The following is a 20,315-nucleotide window of genomic DNA, read 5'->3' on the forward strand; positions in this document are numbered from 1 at the left end:
ATAAAACTGCAGCCTATGTTCTTCTATTCCCTTATCCAAGATTATTCAAAGAGCTTCACGTAGATTCTAAGGAGCCCAGTGTTGTCTACTACCTAAGTAATGAAAACTGCAGGGTTCGATTTACTCGTACTATAATACACTAGCAGGGCTTGTTCAATTCAACGGCCTCAAATAACCCTATGGCCTTACGGACCAAGTCGAGCCGATTTCCTTCTTCTGATATATTCTTGTGTCATATTAGATCTCTTTTGCCTGAAAGACAGTGATTGTTTAGACACTAAATTATTATAGGAAACTGTTTAACAAGAGATTGTAACTATTTCACCCTGAAGTGTATATAATCAATTTATCATATCAGAAATCACAACATATACAGGTCTTATTTCTATCAAGCTTATATCCAGATTGCGTAGTATACTGATATCTCTCAGCAAAGTCATAAGCCCCATCTTAATATTTTCAATGCCCAGCAGCTTGATCCATTACGGAGAGAGCAGTCAGACACATTTCTTTCGTTATCTGTTCTGATTCTGGGTATTCAGCGAGTTGTGCAAGTCTCGTCCTCCAGAATTCCCATCGTGGCATGCAATAACCTGGATCTCCTTTCCAGAGCTGCCCGCGGACTTCACTATCACGGCATTCCCCTGCTTGACTGGCTTTGTAGATCTTGGAACCGCATAACTTAAACCATTTCGCGGCAGCAGGGACCAGGCTCATGACGGAAGCTTGAGCTTTCCCCTCATCACTTTCCAAACACAGCGAGATGGTGACCAGAGCACGGGATAGACCATCGAGGAGCTCCCCATTGTCTAGATAAATCATGAGTCCATTCAAGTTGATCCAGCGGCATAACCGTTCATCGTCCGGTCCGGATTCGCGGGGGTTGAAACCTATACCGGTCAGCCCGTTCTTTCACGATATGGGAGTAAGGGCGAATGAGAATGGGGAAAGCGTACTGTTCCATTCTTCAGACAGATACATGGAGAAGTGAGGCAGATCTCGCCAAGCAGGAGTGCCGTCTCCCAGCACAACATTGGCTGGAAGTTGGCGAAGGGCTTTGAGAAGGTTGACAAAGCGCTGCATAGGAATCTCCTCATGGTCGAGCTGACAGGCGACTTTGATCATCAAGTCCCAGAACTCAAAGAGAAAACTCTCGGGGCTTTCTTTATCGGATCCTTCGGGGCGATTGGCTGGAAAAAGGCGGTTGATTTGTTCTGCTGCTTGGCCTGCTGTCATGTCCGAAACTGGTGGAAGATAGGTGGTGAGAATCTCGAAAAGCTTGTCTTCGACATCCCATTCTCCTGGTACTCCTTCCCGTTGGAGATTAAGTGGGTTTTCTGGGTTCATTCTGATCGCTGGTAGGATTTTCTGGAGATGGGTTATGTGCGCGAGTCGATTATAGAATCGAGGACAGTGTTCAACTATATATACGTAGAGCGAGCCACCCCACTCGCTCTAATACACTAGTATTTTACGGTTAAATACAGTTGTTCTAGATAGAATAGGCTTTCCAAGGAATAGATTAACTACAGTGCTAACTAATTTAGTCCTCCCGAATTTCATATGCTCAAACCCTATTAAGCAACCCCCACTCCATTCTGCAACCCTAGGTAGTCTAGATATAATTTAGAATACAGCTCAGCCACAACACATGCAAATAGTACAGACTAATCCAATGACTTCCCCAGTGCCTAGTGTCACATAATCCACCCTACTTGCACTCGGCGAAGAATCTATCCTCCTTGGTCTTCGCGGTAGTATATTTCTTATGGCACATCACTCCGCAGAGGTCTCCGCCATTCTTCCGGGTGACGATTCGGCAAGCACCTGGCTCGGGCCTGGGCTTGGCTTGCTTGTAGTTGTAAACTTCCTTCTTTGCCTTTCCCTTGGCATCAAGCATGATGGGGAACTCAAGGAGCTTGGGCTGAGCACCACCCGCCGGGTTGCAACGTGGGTTGCCCCATGTAATACCATCCAAGTTCATGAATTCATGGGGGTATTTCCAAGTGGCGGGGTGTGGAACGAGCGGATAGAGCCAGTCGCGAACAGCAGGGGAGATTAAAACTGATTTGCCGTCCACAGTGCACTTAAGATCCTGAGGCAAGTTATTAATATGCTGTTCATGCAACAGGTTAGAGATAGTAGTTACATACTGCGGCACGCTCTTCATGAGTAATCTCCACTGGGTTGGCAAGAGCGACTCCAGCGAGGAGCGCAAAGAGGGCGTGAGCTTTGATAAGGACCATTGTGGAAGGACAATTTCAGACAATAGTAGTAAGGGAGTATCTGAGGAATGAAGGCTGTTCATCCATGACTTCCTGCGTCCTCTGGCCTGTATTTATAGCCATTGCGGATGTCAAACATGCAACTCCCTAAATCGCTGTAGTGATATTAATTCGTGCTATATTGGTCGTGGGCGAAGCATATCATCATGGCTGGAATCTGCAGCTGCATGGTATGTTACAATCGCGGCACGTTTCTTACACTTTGGCCCATATACTCGACCCGCCGGTCATCTTTTGGGCCAATTGATCATCCCTCGTATGATCGTTGCTTTTGGCAGGATTCATGGCACTCCTTTCGACTGGGGTAATACCACCACGGGTGCCTGCAGTGGAGTTTGCTTCTCTGAAAATCGCATCTTGTTTTGGGAGGTTACATTCCTATACATGGTTCTAAAACAACGGATAGACAGGGACAGTACGTCGGCTGCTGCCGATGCTTCGGTTGGTTGCCGATTTATAGGGTTAGCGGCAGCTTGTGCATAGCGTCGGCTTTGCCGATACAGTATTCTAGTGAGGTGGAACAACAGATAGAGTTCTAGAAGGATTTACTTTGGCCCCCAGTTGGGGGATTGTCTCTACCGACAAGACAACAATTATACGTACAGCCGTAAGCAGAGGTAGTAGTAGGCTATTGTTGGTATTTGATAATTGAGTATCTACTGCTAAAGATAGATAGAAGTTAAGATAGAAGGTAGAGGGGTTATCCAGTTATTATCATGTGGTACATATGCAGTATGAATTCATAGTAATAGCTATACGTGTACTTGCTGCGGGATGGATGCGTTCAGCTGAAATTGCATGCAAATCTGCAATACGAGGCAGGATCAGATCCTTGTTAATACTTTGAAACTGTCTACAGACTCTCCCGGTATCGTAGCAGATCATCCCGTTATTGAGGCCCGGCCCAAGCCTCTCATCCTGGGTGTCTCCAGGTTTTCCCCTGAATCATACGTCAGCGCCATTCAGCTAGAACAACCTCAGCTAGAATGATATTTCTTTCGTTTCCTAGATAACTAGAATACCAGTAGGGTTGGTTTCAGGTTCTCAGGGTGAGTGAGATAGTTGGTCCCCGTCCCTTTGTACTCTGACACACGCGTCCATCATCTCGGGCTAGATAGATATGCTCGCCAATTCCTTATAACTTAGACGTTACTGCCATTATATGCCACAGTTATAGAGATGAATTCCTTCTGTCGTCCTTGCCGAGGTCTCTCTTAACTAACCGAGCGTGTCTTGCAAAGACGGCCTAGAAGTCAGATCTACAACATATCAGGGCAAGCCATGGCTGCATTTAGACATTTTACTACACTTGTTGACTCTTTCGGCTAGCGGATTCATTCACATTGCTAATGTACCTAGCCTTGAATTCCATACTTTCTCTACTCAGTTTACTTAATCTATGTAATCTGCTTGAACTGTTTGTATGTAACAATTTCTATACTCGACATGATGTACTTAGAGTCTAGATATGGTAGACCAGAATAGCTTGCAGATTCAATAGTGAATCTCCGGTTCTCTACTACTTAATAAAGAAGATATTAAAATTAGTGGCTATGAGATAGTAAGACTACCTACCAAGAACATAGGAAAATCAATGCAGAGAAGTATTATAGATTTTAAAGTATATACTTCTTCAATACCCGTTATATATAAACTGGCGAAGGGGGCTACTGAATAAGGTTGAAGACCACAAGATGCTATCACGGCCTGGTGAGGGTACTGGTGTAACCCGCCAGACACAGCTTATAGATCTAAGTTATTTATTTTAGGATCCGTCTGGCAGACGCTAAGTCGACTGAAAGAGGATTAGAATGAAAAAGAATTCCTATTGATTGGTACCTGTTACGTTCAGATAGCGTCTCAGTAGCGTGCGGCTTCAAATACGCCTCATAGACTCGAGTCTTAACGACCATGTCTAGCCACGTTTCTTCTGTTAATGGCACCATGCTTTATACCAGATTCGCATACTCTATTGTATCCTTTCATGACGTAAGCCAGCAGCTAGCCAAATACCATAAGGACAGGGTGGTCACTAGTATACCTCTTATATATTCCTAATATAGACCACCCACAGAAGGTCCCATATCTAGATAGGTCAACACAACCTTGAGTACCACCATGAGCGAAACACTACTTTCCATCCTGACAGGAGAAATTTGGTCCTGGGACCCAGATGAATTCAATCAAATCATATTCAACAAAGACGGCACAGGCATAGTACGTCCAAGCTGCATACTCCTAACCTCCCAAACCAACTTTCCACAATGGCTAAAAACCACAAACCCAACAGCTAATCTGCCGCCTCGAGCTAGTCGTCTGGATCGCCGCAGAGTTCGAGTGGAAGCCCAAAAACCCAGAACACCTCAATCAGCCCATCGACCTACCCGTAAACCCCACCCAAACGCCCGTCTCTTCTCACCCAATTTAACATCGAGATGACGCTCACCACACGCCGTCCTACTACACTGGGAGATTCGATCAACCGTCGCGTCATAAATGAACAGCTCCTGACGGATGCGGCGTTCCTGCCGAAGGAATACACAGTCACATTGGAGGCTGGGCGATTTCTATGCGCGTCAGATGTTGGAGGTGGATATAGTGATTCGCCACGGTACGGGGCTCGTTTGTCCTTTGATAAGTCGCCGTATCCGCCGCGGGAGGAGTGGAAGGAAACGGGTGGCGGTGTGGGTGCTAATAGGTTCTGGGAGTGGAGGGAGTTTTGCTCAAGGAGAGTTCCTGAGAAGACGGGGTTGTTTTCGTGGATTTTGGGGAGTTTGGAGAGTTGAGAAGGTTGTATGTTGTGGTTGATGTGAGATTGGACGGCGGTTCTAGTTGCTTGGTGGGCTCTGTTTGGTTGGTCCTTGTATTGATATGGGCTTTCGATTGTCTAATGCTTTTAGTCTTGTTATGAGTGGGTTACGATTAGTTAATATTGTTGATTCTTAGAGACGCAATACGATAGATGTATCTTAGGGAAAGGGTATGCAGAACGATGTATGGCAAAGGCCTTTGCATGTAATGTCGGAAGGCTACGTGGATATTGATGCTCAGGATGACTTCTTTATATACGTATTATTCCGTCGTAATAACTAAGACTGCTCCTCCTTGATATGGAAGCTCTTCAACTTATAAAATCCATCAAACGCGTGTGGTCCCAACGTGCATCCAAGGCCGGAGTTCTTCCATCCAATCCAGGCCAGATCCTAAAATCAATTTCATCAGTATAGAAGCTTCCAAGTGGCATAACGACATATAAAGCAAAACGTACCGGACTCGGGTAATCACAGCGGTTGATATACACAGTACCCGCATCGATCTTCTCAATCAAAGCCTCTCCCGCCTTGATATTCTTCGTCCATACACTAGCAGTAAGACCGTAGTCACTGTCGTTCATGAGCGCAACGGCCTCCTCATCAGAAGAAACTTTCATGACAGGGATGACAGGACCGAAGGTCTCTTCGCGCATGGTGACCATATCATGTGTGACGTTAGTAAGGAGCTTAGGAGCAATATAGTTCCCTTCAGCGGGCAAAGACGTAAATGTGGCATTGGCAGGTGTGGAGTCAATAGCCCCTTTGGATAGTGCATCGTCGATGTGGGACTGGATATTCTTCAGAGACTGCTTGGAGATCACAGGCCCGGTTGTGGTGTTTTTGTCAGTGGGGTCACCGAGCTTATATCTATTTCCTGTTAGTCTCTCATGACATGTTTTGAGATAGACTAACAGGAGCTCTACTCACGTGCTCAGTTCCTTCTGTGCTTCGGTAATGAAGCTGTCGTAGACATCTGCGTGAACGTAAACACGTTCAATCGAGCAACAGCTCTGTCCTGAGTTGAAGACGGCCCCGTCGACAACCTGTGCGGCGACGTAGGCTATATCCGCATCTGGTCGGACGTATGCTGGGTCATTACCTCCTAGTTCGAGATTCACAGGGACGACACGGCGCGCCGTTGCTTCACGCAGGCGGATGCCACCAGCCGTAGAGCCGGTGAAGGAAACGAGCTTGATCTGGGGAAGCTTGACTATTTCGTCAAGGACGTCGAGGGAGCCGACGTGGAGGAGTTGGAGGACGTTAGTGGGTAGCCCAGCTTCCTGGAAGTATGATACGAGCCGTTCACCGAGGAGGGGAGTTTGGGGAGATGTGCGGAGAAGAACCGTGTTTCCGGCGAGGAGAGCCGGCAGAAGAGTGTTCACTGTGATCAGATACGGGTACTATAGATGGTTAGGTCGTGGCCAGATGCTGAATGTAGTCCAGGACATGTTGCCTTACATTCCACGCAGTTGAAATCAACGTGACGCCAAGGGGTTCCTTCTTCAGGAACCGTCTGAAACCGCTCTCTGCCTGTCCAGGAAGATTCTTCAGGCTGTCATCTGCAATACTGAGGAGGTAATCTGCGCGTTTGCGCATGGTGTCAATCTCCTTTGTGCAGTAGGCGATAGGGCGGCCCATTTGAGCCGTGAGCTCATTGGCAAGTGTTTCTTTGTTGGCATCCACTATGTTCAATGCCTTGATAATGATCGCCTTCCGCTCAGCAAGAGAGAGCTGCTTGTAGGACTGGAAGGCATTGTCCGAGGCTTGTGCAATAGCCCGAGCTTCGTCGAGGGAAGTCCCCGGGTGCTCGAAAATGACTTTGTTTGTGGCAGGGGAGAGTGTGCGAATTTGGTTTGCCATCTTGGGTGTTGTATGTGTGTTTCGAGATACGTGAGGAGATTGTGTTGCGAAGAGGTTTGTCGGCTACGCAGCTCAGATATAGGTAGAACGTTATCGATAACAGCGCGCTCCGATACCAGACAGCGCAAAGTGGGTGGGCGCGGTAATTCTCCATGGTGGATCCGACGGAATCTCTAGTCTGAGTCTGCACAGTTCACTTGAATTCCCCAGGATTCTGGTGGTCTCTTGCACATCTTGTACCCGTTATACTCGTAGATTTATGATAGACAGCTATATCAAGTTCACAATATTTGTCAAAAATTATATTTTACGACGTATCTCTATCTAAGTGCCACACCAATTACCAATGGCGCACCGTGTATTATTCACCCAACAATAAGTTTACAAGCAACCCTCGCAATAAGCTCACCATCGTGCTGGTTCCCGACTCTCGATAATCCATCTTTAGCGAGCTCGTCATCGAAGCGTCCTATCGCGTGTCGAAGCTTGATCAACTCCGTCGTCACAAACTCATCATACTCCGGATGACCTTGTAGAGTCAGAACACGCTGTGGCATATATAGCCCCTGAACCTTGCATCGTGGGCTAGACCCAAGATTGACGAATCCTGGCGGAACGTCGTACACAATATCCGTGTGCATTTGATGTATATTCTAATTCGGTCAGCTAGGAACTAAGAACCCCCCAAATAGCTTACCAATGACTCCTTTGAGAACAGCTGCTTCCCAGTATCACTTAATTGGAATGGTTCGACCGAGACCTCCCAGCCCTCATCGTTCCGGGCGACGCGTGCCCCGAGAGCACGCGCGAGAATCTGGTGTCCAAAACATATACCGATAATGGGCTTCTTGTGCTGCTCGTGTATGTCATGGACGTATTTCGTCAACTCATTCATCCATGGTACGTCTGCATACGCATCGTGTTCTGGACCTGTTAGAAAACCCTTGTGTTTAGCTGGGAAGACGTACTGCTGCCGGTCATCAACAGTGCGTCGAAGTCCTCCAGCTTGGGATATACAGATTGGTTCACTACATCCCAATTGGTTGTTTGAATCTCGGTATCAGTGACTCCAAGCCCTTGGAGCCCTTTGTTCAACCAACGGTTGAAAATCGCGCCGTAGGTCCCATAGCGATCAAGGACGGGGTCGATGGGAGTGTCAGTCTCCAGGATAGCAACTCGGATGATACGTGTCATGATGGCTTAACTAATGGATAGAAGTAATTCATTGTAAGTCTGGATATCGGCAGCGCATACAATTATACGTGAGAACAGTTGTAACAGGAATAAACACGAACCCTCATCTATCCATGAGTAAGCTGCCATTTAGGGTAAGTGGGGCGTTAGCTTTATCGATAAGCGCGGTCTTTTTTCCCCCGCAGCGCGGTCCGCGGTAACCATTCCGCAGTCCACATTCTCCAACGGCGGCGCGGTTAATATCGCACCGATTACTCTCCTACAAGACAGCACAATGAAGAAGGTGGACATTGACGTAGCGTCGGTGCGGTGGATTACGCCATGAGAGCTAAGCCGTCGCATCAAGGCTCGGTGGCTCCGCAGTCCTCTCCGGAATTCTTAAAAGCTCTGCCTCGGCCAACTTCTTTTTCAGATCCAATCTGTGAAGCAAACTAACAATCAGAAACAATGGCCTCAAACGTCACATTAGAAAATCTCTCCAGTCTCCTGGCAGATGATATCAAAGTCAAAGTCGCTGGCATTGACTGCGATGGCATCCTCCGCGGCAAAGTCATGTCCAAGGAGAAATTCCTGGGCATTGCGGAAAAAGGATTCGGGTTCAGCTCTGCAGTTTTCGGCTGGGACATGCAGGATGTCCTCTACACCACCGATGCGAACGTCGCGCCCAAGGACTCTGGGTATGTGGACTTTATCGCGGTCCCCGATTTGAGCACATTCAGGAGAATACCATGGGAGGATGACATCCCCTTTTTCTTGGTGCGGTTTATTCAGAACGGCCAGACTATCTCTGCAGATGGCCGGAATATGCTCAAATCGATATGCGATAAGCTCGCAGCAGAGAATTGCAAAGGAATGGCAGGTGGTAAGCGTCTTGTCGCTGCTCGTATCGCCTCGTTTATATCTAACAAGAGTAGTGGAATTGGAGTTCATGAATTTCCAAACCCCTTCAGAAGACGGATACAGCAGTGGCTCGCAAACCCAGAACATCGCAGCCTTCCTCGAAAAGAACACCCCTGGATCTCTGCGCCCTATAACTGCAGGCAGTTTCTCCTACAGCGCAACTCGACCAGTGGCGTTTAAAAAATACTTTTACGACATATTCAATACCTGTGCACAAATAAACTGTGGAATCGAGGGCTGGCATACCGAGGGAGGACCAGGCGTATACGAAGCAGTGAGTTACCTTGACTAGCACTAAACGAATGTGTCGCTTATTTGACAGGCCCTCAAAGTATGCGATGTTCGCGAAATGGCCGACAGAACATCTTTGTTCAAGTATGCATCCCTTCCCTAGTACTCCGGTATAAGCTAACAACCAAAGGCTCGTGGCAAAGTCAATAGGCATCGAGCACGGCATCACGCCCTGTTTCATGGCCAAGCCGATCCAAGGTCAACCAGGCAGCTCCGGCCACATCCACGTTTCGCTTTGCGATCTTGACGGCAAGAACCTATTTGCTCGAGAGACTCCGGACGACAACGCGCCATGGCCTGATGCTGTCGGGCTGTCGGATCTGGGCCGCCAATTCCTCGCTGGTATTCTGGAGGCGCTGCCAGACATCATGCCTCTATTCGCACCGACCGTTAACTCTTACAAACGGCTAGTGGAGAACTTCTGGGCGCCCGTGAATGTCAGCTGGGGCCTAGAAGACCGAATGGCCTCGATCCGTCTCATCACACCCCCGGTATGCAAGCCTGGCGCGACGCGATTCGAGGTCCGTATTCCCGGCGCGGACTTGCATCCCCACTACGCACTCAGTGTGATTCTCGCCGCTGGCTGGCGTGGTGTACAGAAGAAGTTGGAGATTAAGGTGCCTCCTGTGTCAGCTATGAAGAAGGATAACACGCGTCCAGAGCTACTACCAAATACTCTGGAAGAAGCTCTGAAGCGGTTCAACGCAGCGGATAGCATTGCACGCGAGATCCTGGATGGGGAATTTGTGGACTTCTTCACTGCAACTCGTGAGCATGAGTTGCGAGTGTGGAGAGAGGCCGTGACCGATTGGTAAGTAGATGGCCCGGTGAGAAACGTGGATAGTTGCTAACAGTGAATAGGGAGTTTAAGCGGTACATCGAGACGGTGTAAATAGATACTGGGGGCACAATAGACATAAATGTACTGTAAATAGCAAAGTATATACCTACGAATCGATGTTTTCTTACGATATCCCCAATATAGTGCAGTCCTTTAAATCATGACCTCCCATTTCTGTGGAGGCTTCTTTGCTGGGAAATTTGGGTTGAGGGTTGCAGGATGTATGTCTCATCTCTCTCTGTTATACCTCTTTGCTTTTCGGGGTTTACTACCCTGGTTATATATTGTCCAAGTGTGTATGGTGCCGAGCTAATAAATCAACCCAGGAAACTAGCCAGCATGGTATATTGTAAACGAGTAGCGAGGCTTACAGTCAGGTAGAGGGTGTATTTTTACCGTCAGCATGCTTGTATTACGCCGGCGCGGTTTGATGTTTACTATGCTGTTGATGAGGGGGATGTGAAGTATGTTGCGGCAAGTCAAATATATGAATAACGTGAAATTCGTGAAAAATATCCCATATTACGCTAATTAGGCACAGGCTGACTGGGTATATCATGAAATTACTCATTCTTCGTCATTTGCATCTTCCACCGATGCAGAGCCCTTGGACGGGGTAGGCGTTTGAGCCCTATCCTGTCCTTCTTCTTCTTCTTCCTTATCTTCCCCTTTGTCCTCTGCGTTGTTGTTCTTGTGGCTTTCGTTGCCCTCTGGTCCATGCTCCAATGGCTGTTTCTGAACAGTCTTTCCCTTGCCCTTGCCGTTGTCTAGCGGCTTCTCTGCTTCGCTCTTGAAGTATTCTGTTCCAGACTCCTCTACTCCAGGCGTCACACCGTCCTTGCCTTTCTTTTTGGCTCTCGCTCTGCGAATCAGTCGATTGTGATATTCTTTCCCTTCGACCTCGGGATTCTCCTGCAAAATCCGTCTAGCACCCTCCCGTCCAACCACGGGCAATCGATCAACCCCATGCACCCCGTGAGGGACAAGCTTCGGATCCAGCAATCCGACCTGGACTAGAACACTCGCCTGATCCCAGTATACGTGCTCCGAGTACAGCCTACCCGCCCGCAGGCTGACAATGCTGACGAGGATTACTTCCACCTCTTTATTTGTAGGCGGCACACCGGGCAACATCCAAGGCACCTCCTGCGTATGCTGGAATGTCGCGTGCAATTCATCAGCCACCCGATCAACCCCGATTGTCCGCGAGATTAACCGCAATCGCATGGAAGGCGGTAGCTGGCGCAGGAAGCTCTGCTCGTAGAACCGCCGCAAAGCGTGGTTTCCGATGCCGCCGCTTACCGTGGGGACGTATGTGACCGCCGGGTTGACGTGGCTCACGTATGGCTCCATGGTGTTAGATAGGTTCATGGAGAAGAATTTGGCTGTTTAGATTAATTAGTAGATCTATTTGGACCGACGAAAGACTTGCTTTCTGGAACACATACCTTCAAGATGTTCCTCCCATCTCTCCTCCAGGTCAACGTCCTTGTTGAACCCTCTCCGGAGCACTTGCAACGTCCGACTAAACGCCAGGTCACATGCCAGTCGATCATACTCGTCTAAATCATGCTCTGCAAACCCGGGCTGTACATACTCATATGTATATGCCGTATGCCCGATGTTCAACCGCTCACCAGTCCCCATGCCCGGGTTAATCTGCCGTGTACTCCGCTTCTTCTTGCCCTGCAGTCCCACCAGAGTCGGAATAGTCGTCACGTCAACAGTGGCACCAGCCAAGTGCGTCAGGATCCGGACAGAAGGCGGATAACGCGACCGCGTATCGGGGATATTGGTGGGATAATAGGCGACCAAAGCGCAAAGACGACTACAGTTGGTGGGTTTGAGGTAGTAGTCCAAGCAAAATGAAGCAGCGTCTCCGAAGGCTGGAAAGCGTAACATCAGCTATGTCCCTACTGCATCCGATACTCAAACAGGAATGGGCAAAGGAGAGAGGAAACTCACCCATAACCGCATAGTTCTCCCCCACCCCCAGTCCCTCCTTCACACTCTTCAGTCGGGCAACATATTCCCTGGTGTCACCATCATACGGAACATAGATCACATCGAAGCCCTCATCACGCCAGTTCCGCAAGATCTCCGTGTCGAAATCCGGTGTTTCAGCCGAAATGCACAATCGCGCTTTACCGGAGGCGTTGTTGTATAGGAAGCCTGTTGCTCCCGGAGCGTTGATGGAAATGGTGGCCATTTGCCTTTCTTTCCTTGGGTTGTTTTTGGTCCCTTATGGGAATGCTTTACCACGGGTGTACACGATGGAAATTTGGTAGCTCAGGAACAGTACCACGCATGAGAAGAATTGGGGTTGTGGTTGATATACTTAACTTGGTATATGAATGTCGGGAGGGTGGCATACGTCATGGGATGTCACACGGCATACGTCATCGGGGGAGGATCAGATGGTCGGGCGGTTCCTGTTCGTGGTAATTTGTATACATTTTATTATCCTATTTCAATCAATTAATGCAAGGTCTGTGGGCTTGTTTCATTGTTAAATTACCTTGAAAAAGAAAAATGACGGGGCTGCCTTTCGGTCCATGGGAACCCTATGATCTATCCCTAATGCTGCATAGCCGTCCAGGAACTGGAACCTTGTAGGGCCACGTGACTGGCGTTAATGCGTCCTGCTACAAGAAGGACCAACTCGTCCAAGGAACCCTACAACAGGCCAGCGGTGCTCCTGTCGAAACGTTCCCAGTCGATCAAGATCAGGGGTTATCCATCTTAAACAGTCATATCATTTCTTCCTGGCTGTTTAGCGGTTTCCCAACTGTCGTCTTCTCATTTCACAGTGGTGATGCTATAGGTATATCCACGCTGAACCTCCTCTTAAATTCATGGCTGATGGTATAGTCCTCGCGCAGTATCTCTTCTAATTGGCCGACGCAGAGTACACAGCACATCCTAAAGGCTGAAAAGTGCGGCGATGGCTGCACTCTGTATGTATGCTCCCAGTTACACTTTACAATACTCTTCGCTTATGGATAGAGTTCTAGTGCTCGACACTCAATGCAGAATGCAACTGGCCAATGGAGTCAGTTCTATGAAACTCATCACATTGATATTCATTGCAATGCTGTTTTGTTTGCATTCTATTTTCGTACGTCATCCGAGCCATCAATTAGACAAAGTCTAAATTCCATATCCGACCAGAGCATCAGTCCATATTCAATATCCTATACACCTGCAGGCAACAATTGCAATCCGCAGTCACCACCAAATTCAGCAGAGCCAACATCAAGATGAGTATGTACTTTGTCTTCTACTGCGTACAGGCGACTATAATATCTCACCGAATTTTCTAATGCCCCACTATTCAGATCAGATCAACCTGATAGTTAGAGATAGTGCCGAAAATCCCTCAACGGCCAAGCCGGTAGTCTCGAGTACCCACATTATATTGGACACATTTTTTCGACACAGCTAATGAATATGGGGGCCTTCATCAATGCGGCGACACTTGCTGTTCTTTTTGCGCAAATCAGTGAGCCTGATCCATCCATGGGGTATGTCCATGTACAGCGCATGTGATATATCAGATATCACATACAAGGCCTCTCCACTCCATACCAGACCTCGGAAACAAGAGAACGCTTAAACGATGAGCGTCAAGTCAATAAATTCTCTTGGCCACAGATCTTCCGTTCCACAAATGCATTTCATTGCCAAAAGAGATCAAAGTCAACTCTTGGCGAGTCAATTCGGTTTTCGATTTCCTGTTTCTTTAGCATTCAACCTGCTCCCTCCCTTGTCCTCGGGCTGCCATCAGTATGTATAAATAAAGATAACTCTACTAGTCTATGAGAGAAGGCAAAAGCCAAAGAAAAAACTAAAATGCGTTCTTCTATTCTCCTCGTCCTCTTCTCAGCGGCCGTGGGGGCAAAAACTGTGCCCAACGGCCAAACACTCACCCTCAACGGCATACCCTACTATCTCAGTGGGATCCCGATATCGAACTTCTCCCGCGATACTTTCAATAAAGCAAGTGGCGATGTCGACATCTTCCCATTTACGGTCATCCAGACTTCTAGCACCGTCGATAGTAGTTTTCTGAGTCAAACAGTTACCAATTTTACCCAGCAGGATGATGTATTTCAATCTGCATTTCTTCAGACCGTCTATTTGACATCTTCTGACGAACCCTTGAAAATCAACGAGCTGTCTGGCAGCGAGGTTTTGCACCAGTTCGATAATCAGATGCTCCTAACAGAATCTAATACTTCCTTGTCTACGCCCCTTCCGAGTGGACCTTACTTTGCTTCCGCCCGTACAGGGCACGTTTTCAGAGCTTATCGCCTCTACTCTGACGACACGTTGGCCTTCATCTCGGCCGCAATTAGCGATGAGAATGGTGGCTTTATCCCCATGACTGGAGTTACAGAGGGCGTTATGACGAAGAATGTCGCTGTCCCATCCCGTCTCTACTATACCCCTACTGCTGAAAAGCCTTTAGCTGGTCTCCGACTAGGCGTGAAGGATATCTTCCACGTCAAGGGTCTTAGAACCAGCGGTGGAAGCCGTGCGTACTACTACCTCTATGACGAGCAGAATATTACCACTCCCTCTGTACAACGGCTCTTCGACTTGGGTGCTGTAATGGTTGGAAAGATGGGTACTGTTCAGTTCGCAAATGGTGATCGTCCTACTGCTGACTGGGTTGATCTGCACTGTCCATTTAACCCACGAGGAGATGGATATCAATATCCCAGTGGTTCCTCGTCTGGTTCAGGCGCTGGCATTGCCGCGTATGAATGGTTAGATCTGGCTATTGGTAGTGACACCGGTGGTTCTATGCGCGGACCTGCCGGTGTTCAGGGTGTTTATGGTAATCGACCATCAACTGGAGCTATTACTATGGAGAATGCCTTGCCACTCTCGCCCCCGCTCGATACAGCCGGTATCTTTGCCCGAAGCGCGTCTTTGTGGTCAAAGACTGTCCAAGCTTGGTACCCCAATTTCAACCGCAGTTATCCATCCCACCCCAAACAAATCTATCTCTCTCGCAGCAACTGGGACGAGTACACCACGCCTGAAGCAAACCAACATCTCGAATCATTCATGCGGAAGCTCGAAGATTTTCTCGATGCGAATCGCACCATCGTCAATGTGACAGAACATTGGTCAGAAACCCACAACTCACCCTCTTTGATCAACCTTCTCAACACCACCTACGCCTACCTTGTTTCCGTCGGCCAATGGAATAATCTCGCCAAAGGCTTCTTTGAGGACTATGCCCAGGCTCACGACGGACGTCGCCCATTCATTAACCCCGGTCCACTAGCACGCTGGGAATGGGGACAAGCAAATGGTGCAAACGCATCATACGACGTTGCCCTGCAGAATATGACTATCTTCCGAGACTGGTGGTCGACGTCCGGCTACGGACGACCTGACAATGAATCTTGCTCAGAGGGCATCTTCGTCCACGCCTGGGCGACTGGAGCAGCAGACTACCGCAACCGGTACTTCAACCCCCCTGGTCCCCCGTTCGGATTCACAGACGACGATATCGCCATTTACGCAGGCACACCCGAAGTCGTGGTCCCGTTGGGCGAATCTCCATACAACAGTACCATCACACTGCATGAGGAGTATCTCCCTGTTTCAATCGGCCTGCAGATGGCTCGAGGCTGCGATCGGGCACTTGCGGAGTTGGTGGACGATCTGGGCAATGCAGGTATTTTGAAGCCTGTTTCTGCGGGTTCACGATTGTATTCTTCTTAAATAGATGTCGTTATGTGTTACATATTCGCTATATACCTTAATATATTTAGCTAATATATCCCACCACAATTGTGCAAAATCAGACTTGGCTCCGTTTAGAAGACCATATCCAGGCAGTCAAGAGTTGTATTAAGGATAGGCTTGAACGCTGCCCAAGCGGGATTATACAACCTGCGTCGCCATAGCAAACAACTCTGCATTCTATTCTGCATTGGTAGGAGCCGAGTGAGGCAACCTCGCAGATATACTACTGCAAACAGATAGAATGTTTGCAAGGCTAGTCGCGGAGACCTTGTATGGTGCAACTTATGCTTGACGCAAGAGGCTTGCTTGGAGATGATCAACTACGGAGAGCAATAGCGGCCACTCCGTCACTCCTACAATCAACCTTTCCTCCGTCAACTGCTTTATTCAACCTCTAGAAGTGGCCAGATGCATAATTGACGGCGAGCCTATGTTCAAAGATCTTATCCTGCTCCTCGCGCTCGGTAGCAGGGTATGTTTTCCATAGTAAAAGCTCATTAATGGATCTCATGTGAAATACAGGATCTATTCTAGAAGCGAGTGGTCTCGTAAGACGTTCCGCCGGATTCATTTGGCCCACCAATATAAAGGAGTCACTAGCTGAGTATATTTGACTGCTCTCTTTATACGATTAACGAGCTTAACATCACCTCCTGTGTCCCCAGGATGGCAACGCACCGCTTTGACCCCAACTTCACCGACAAGGTTATCAACGCGATGGGCCCCAAGATCCCGCCGCGTCTGCGTCAGCTGATGACAGGGCTCGTTAGGCATGTGCACGACTTTGCGCGCGAGAACGAGCTGACGGTGGACGAGTGGATGGCGGGCGTGGAGCTGCTGAACTGGGCCGGGCAGATGAGCGACGACAAACGGAATGAGGGACAACTGCTGTGGAATGTGATTGGGTTGGAGAGGTAGCTCATTCTCATGACCATATACAAGTCAGGGATGTTCTGTACAGGAATGCTGGCTAACTGGGACCGAGAAAGTCTCGTCGACGAAATCACATTTCACCCTCGCCGGCGAAGCCCACGACGCACCGACTGCCACCGCAATCCGGGGCCCGTTCTTCCGCGCTGACACGCCATGGCGCCAGAACGGGGAGGATATTGTTAAGACAAAGCCGGCCGATGGTGAGATGGCATTCATGCATGGGCAAGTACTCGATTTCATGAGCAAGAAGCCGCTCGTTGGGGCAACGGTTGAAGTGTGGCAGGCTTCGACGAATGGGTTGTACAAGCAGCAAGACCCCGAGTAGGAGGAGTTTATTCTGCGCGGTAAGTTCAAGACGGGTGAGGAGGGTGGATATTCGTTTTATTGCTTGAGGCCGACGCCATATCCTGTTCCTCATGATGGTATTTTTCCAATCTCCTCTTTATATAGTAGATATACCGGGTTTATGTTGGCGACTGACGATGATAGGACCTGGGGGAAAGCTCATCGAGCTGATGGATCTGCATCCCTTCCGGCCAGCTCATATTCACATCATTGTACGTTCCCTCCGCTCTTTACGTTCATTTCTGACACTAGGTATGTAGGCCACGCACAATGGCTACCGTTCTCTCACTACGCAAATCTTCGACCGTAAGGACAAGAACGTGGAGAGCGACTGCATCTTCGCGGTCAAGAATTCTCTCGTTGTGGATTTTGTGCCCCGCGCGGGTGATCCTCAGGCTGGTCTTGAGCTGAACTACGATATCAAGCTTGTGTGCGATGCTGCCGTTGGTGCATAGTTCTGGGTTTGATCTTGACGATTGTCTGTGTCTTGCTATTTGCAAATGGAACCTTTGTGCTCTTAGGTACAAGAGATGATATCCCTTGCCCGTGGCTTCAACATCCGCCAGTTCACAAGCAGACTCAACATTATAATAAGTAGGTTGCCCGCCATGCATGGTTGAATATTGGGTATCATATTTGAGTACGTGTATCAGATACAATGCCTCGCCGTTTTACGGTTTTGACCAAGGCGATTGAATACCACACGAAATATTCGGGAAAATCGTATGTATTACGATATGGACGAGGGTCGGACTCTGGGGCATTGTGATATCCATCGTACATATACGATGGAGGTGGCCTTATTCTTGGCAGGCCGATCGTTGCTGTAGATCTCTCTGTCGGACCGCAGGCTATCCGGATGCACTGAGGCTAGTATTGGAGTTGAAGATCCTCTCCAGGATCGGTGCACCGGAGGAGAAATTCTGAGTTCACACTGGTTGACGACCACTTGGGAGGAATGGTGCTGTTGTCGACAGTGTCGAAGCCTTGGTCCGCCTGATGAATACTCTGATTTCTTATACATATCGAGCGGACACTCCTTTGGTCCCATCAATGAATTGTTTACGCAACACCATATATGGTGCTGTACTGTACCACTCACTGCTTCTTTCCTTTGGATCTTCTATATTCGTGCTATACTATTGAAATGGCACGTGGCGTAGGGGTCCTATAAACATAGCTATTTTATTATGGTTGTATGGACTATGGGCGGTCCAGAACCACTTCATTGTAAACAAAAGCCAATTTCGACTTAGGCGCTACTGTATCTATCTTACGTTCTCTACAATGACCTGTGCAGAATAGTAGTCTCTTTGTTGTCTCTGCTATCCAGCCCTTCTGCTTTGTTTTGCTAGAAGGGCCTCAGGACTCATCCAGAAGAGAAGCATTGCACTATTTCCCATTAATCTCACTCACGAATTCACAATAACAAGGTGTCAAACCAGATACTCCTTCAGAAATTCCGCTTGAGCTGATGCAATGCGTTCGAAGCCTTTACCGGAATAACCATCAAAATGGCCACCGGGGAAGATATGCAATTTCTTTGGCTCCCGAGCCCGAGAATACGCCTCCAGAGCAATGTCAGTGGGAGTGATGACATCATTCTCTGCCACAGTCATCAACAGCGGGGTTGGCGAGATGCGATGAATATGCGCTGAAGGATAATACTCGCGAGCCGCCTCGAGACTGATCAGAGAGGTCAGCATTACGGCCGGGTTGCGTAGAGGAAGAGGGGAACGTACCTTTTCAGCGTGACCTCATTTTTCCAGTTAGACTTGGCTTCCCACGCACTAAAGAACTGATAGCTATCTGGAGTGGGGAGGGCAGATGGTTTCAGGGGGTCTTTATCCACCACTTTCATCATCACAGGGGGTTTGCCTGCGGCGCGGGCTAGTCTGTCTATGTGTAACAATCAGCGAATGATGAGCGTCAGCGAGCACCGTTGAGTGCGTGAACACTGATACCTTCTTGAAACCCCTTGTTCACTGCCTCCACCATATCGGGCCGAATGAGCCGATTCATATTCGTCCATCCATCTGCGAACGGAGCATGCGAGAGCACCGCCTTCACGCGCCGGTCAACTGCCCCAACCCACAGCACATGGCCCCCGCTGTAAGAACTGCCCCAGATGCCGATGCGGTCGGGATCAACGTCGGCGCGAGACTGCGCGTACGTGATGGCGTCGGAAATATCGCTTGTCTGTTGACTCGGGAGGATCTCATGGCGAGGCTGGCCTGCCTTGGTGTCACTGTCGCCGAATCCTCGATTGTCATATACTAGACAGCAGATGGGCAGGTTCTGGGTGAAATATTCCGCAAACGTGTCAAGGTCCATTTCTTTCAGGGCGGAGAACCCGTGAGACATCACAAGACATGGCAGCCTTGTTTCTGATGGCTTTGTTGAAGAACGGAAGAACCATCCTCGCAAAGTGACATGGTCGGCCGTTTGGAATTCGATGTTTTCGTGAGGCATGTTGGGTCGTAGTTCAGCGTGATCGGGAGGATTCGAGTGTATCTTCAAAGGGGAAGAGCTGAGACGATGTTGGGGACTTCCAAAGATGTAAAGGTCCTGGCGTTCTTAAAGGTCCTTTAAGGCCACCCATAGTTGTTCAAGGCCACCCACCCTTGGTCGTTTTAAGGCCCCCTTCGGTGGATTCTAGCCGCCAATCCGCGACAACCGTTTGTTAAGTTCTATGCACGGCTTTCTGAACCGCCTGTCTTATTGGATCACTTTCGAATTACTTATTTTACTTTTTTTAATTCTTATGCATAATTATGGTATATAACTAGTACCTATACCTTATGATCCTTCATGTGATATATGACGTAATGAAAGTCTTCTTCATCCTCTTCAGAGTAACATCGCTGCCCAGTGCCAGCCCGCCGGCTGGAGAGTTAGCCTTGGTCAATCAACCAACTTCCACGCTCAAATGTACGCTAAAGGTGATTATTTTCAGATCATCGGGCTTGAGATGAAAGTAAGGCAGTATTTTGAAAAATCTTTCTTGGAAAATCCTAATCGAGATTCATTTAACTCTTCCATGGGAGAAGGATACAGCTCAACAGAAGAGCACGACCATGAATTGAG

General features: G+C 48.5%; 9 protein-coding genes across 9 annotated transcripts; 4 read left to right on the forward strand and 5 right to left on the reverse strand.

Moving 5' to 3' along the window:
* Positions 1-459: 459 nt before the first annotated feature.
* BDV37DRAFT_284844 (DUF3632 domain-containing protein) lies at positions 460-1,347 on the reverse strand (the record flags this gene model as incomplete). Its single annotated transcript, XM_032087590.1, has 2 exons — positions 460-890; positions 957-1,347. The coding sequence occupies 2 exons, from the start codon at positions 1,345-1,347 to the stop codon at positions 460-462; spliced, it is 822 nt and encodes a 273-aa protein (XP_031939682.1).
* A 364-nt stretch (positions 1,348-1,711) lies between these two features.
* BDV37DRAFT_284845 (Ribonuclease/ribotoxin) lies at positions 1,712-2,246 on the reverse strand (the record flags this gene model as incomplete). Its single annotated transcript, XM_032087591.1, has 2 exons — positions 1,712-2,095; positions 2,154-2,246. The coding sequence occupies 2 exons, from the start codon at positions 2,244-2,246 to the stop codon at positions 1,712-1,714; spliced, it is 477 nt and encodes a 158-aa protein (XP_031939683.1).
* Positions 2,247-4,720: 2,474 nt separating this feature from the next.
* BDV37DRAFT_284846 (uncharacterized protein) lies at positions 4,721-5,071 on the forward strand (the record flags this gene model as incomplete). The annotated part of the gene is made up of 1 exon (XM_032087592.1): positions 4,721-5,071. The coding sequence occupies one exon, from the start codon at positions 4,721-4,723 to the stop codon at positions 5,069-5,071; it is 351 nt and encodes a 116-aa protein (XP_031939684.1).
* Positions 5,072-5,374: 303 nt separating this feature from the next.
* On the reverse strand, positions 5,375-8,152 carry BDV37DRAFT_272978 (Aldehyde/histidinol dehydrogenase; the record flags this gene model as incomplete). The annotated part of the gene is made up of 7 exons (XM_032084984.1): positions 5,375-5,488; positions 5,554-5,965; positions 6,026-6,498; positions 6,557-6,958; positions 7,351-7,611; positions 7,656-7,882; positions 7,927-8,152. The coding sequence occupies 7 exons, from the start codon at positions 8,150-8,152 to the stop codon at positions 5,375-5,377; spliced, it is 2,115 nt and encodes a 704-aa protein (XP_031939685.1).
* Positions 8,153-8,389: 237 nt separating this feature from the next.
* Positions 8,390-10,491, forward strand: BDV37DRAFT_252683 (glutamine synthetase family protein). The gene is made up of 5 exons (XM_032082469.1): positions 8,390-9,014; positions 9,067-9,326; positions 9,375-9,427; positions 9,474-10,154; positions 10,205-10,491. Exons 1-5 carry the CDS (start codon positions 8,600-8,602, stop codon positions 10,233-10,235), a joined length of 1,440 nt encoding a protein of 479 aa, XP_031939686.1. The 5' UTR covers positions 8,390-8,599; the 3' UTR covers positions 10,236-10,491.
* On the reverse strand, positions 10,339-12,573 carry BDV37DRAFT_252684 (dienelactone hydrolase). The gene is made up of 4 exons (XM_032082470.1): positions 12,150-12,573; positions 11,633-12,070; positions 10,512-11,569; positions 10,339-10,406 (listed from the first exon to the last, which is right to left on the reverse strand). The coding sequence occupies exons 1-3, from the start codon at positions 12,391-12,393 to the stop codon at positions 10,752-10,754; spliced, it is 1,500 nt and encodes a 499-aa protein (XP_031939687.1). The 5' UTR covers positions 12,394-12,573; the 3' UTR covers positions 10,339-10,406; positions 10,512-10,751.
* A 1,169-nt stretch (positions 12,574-13,742) lies between these two features.
* Positions 13,743-16,132, forward strand: BDV37DRAFT_161452 (amidase signature domain-containing protein). Its single transcript, XM_032079170.1, has one exon. It carries the CDS (start codon positions 14,037-14,039, stop codon positions 15,924-15,926), a length of 1,890 nt encoding a protein of 629 aa, XP_031939688.1. The 5' UTR covers positions 13,743-14,036; the 3' UTR covers positions 15,927-16,132.
* Positions 16,133-16,616: 484 nt separating this feature from the next.
* Positions 16,617-17,683, forward strand: BDV37DRAFT_272982 (Intradiol ring-cleavage dioxygenase; the record flags this gene model as incomplete). Its single annotated transcript, XM_032084985.1, has 5 exons — positions 16,617-16,847; positions 16,936-17,157; positions 17,209-17,305; positions 17,373-17,440; positions 17,489-17,683. The coding sequence occupies 5 exons, from the start codon at positions 16,617-16,619 to the stop codon at positions 17,681-17,683; spliced, it is 813 nt and encodes a 270-aa protein (XP_031939689.1).
* A 526-nt stretch (positions 17,684-18,209) lies between these two features.
* Positions 18,210-20,002, reverse strand: BDV37DRAFT_252695 (alpha/beta hydrolase). The gene is made up of 3 exons (XM_032082471.1): positions 19,193-20,002; positions 18,971-19,127; positions 18,210-18,914 (listed from the first exon to the last, which is right to left on the reverse strand). Exons 1-3 carry the CDS (start codon positions 19,698-19,700, stop codon positions 18,665-18,667), a joined length of 915 nt encoding a protein of 304 aa, XP_031939690.1. The 5' UTR covers positions 19,701-20,002; the 3' UTR covers positions 18,210-18,664.
* Between the last annotated feature and the right edge of the window lie 313 nt (positions 20,003-20,315).

This window comes from Aspergillus pseudonomiae (assembly GCF_009193645.1).
Source record: "Aspergillus pseudonomiae strain CBS 119388 unplaced genomic scaffold BDV37scaffold_52, whole genome shotgun sequence".
Taxonomy (NCBI): Eukaryota; Fungi; Ascomycota; class Eurotiomycetes; order Eurotiales; family Aspergillaceae; genus Aspergillus; species Aspergillus pseudonomiae.

Excerpts from the sequence above, each read along its gene's own strand:
- BDV37DRAFT_252695 (XM_032082471.1), bottom strand. The coding sequence starts at position 19,700 with ATGCCTCACGAAAACATCGAATTCCAAACGGCCGACCATGTCACTTTG. Across the intron at positions 19,128-19,192 it reads GAACAAGGGGTTTCAAGAAG|ACAGACTAGCCCGCGCCGCA; the intron begins GTATCAGTGTTC and ends TGTTACACATAG. Across the intron at positions 18,915-18,970 it reads AATGAGGTCACGCTGAAAAG|TCTCGAGGCGGCTCGCGAGT; the intron begins GTACGTTCCCCT and ends CTCTCTGATCAG.
- BDV37DRAFT_161452 (XM_032079170.1), top strand. The coding sequence starts at position 14,037 with ATGCGTTCTTCTATTCTCCTCGTCCTCTTCTCAGCGGCCGTGGGGGCA.
- BDV37DRAFT_252683 (XM_032082469.1), top strand. The coding sequence starts at position 8,600 with ATGGCCTCAAACGTCACATTAGAAAATCTCTCCAGTCTCCTGGCAGAT. Across the intron at positions 9,327-9,374 it reads GACCAGGCGTATACGAAGCA|GCCCTCAAAGTATGCGATGT; the intron begins GTGAGTTACCTT and ends CTTATTTGACAG. Across the intron at positions 9,428-9,473 it reads GACAGAACATCTTTGTTCAA|GCTCGTGGCAAAGTCAATAG; the intron begins GTATGCATCCCT and ends TAACAACCAAAG.
- BDV37DRAFT_252684 (XM_032082470.1), bottom strand. The coding sequence starts at position 12,393 with ATGGCCACCATTTCCATCAACGCTCCGGGAGCAACAGGCTTCCTATAC. Across the intron at positions 12,071-12,149 it reads GGAGAACTATGCGGTTATGG|CCTTCGGAGACGCTGCTTCA; the intron begins GTGAGTTTCCTC and ends TACGCTTTCCAG. Across the intron at positions 11,570-11,632 it reads ATGGGAGGAACATCTTGAAG|CCAAATTCTTCTCCATGAAC; the intron begins GTATGTGTTCCA and ends TAATCTAAACAG.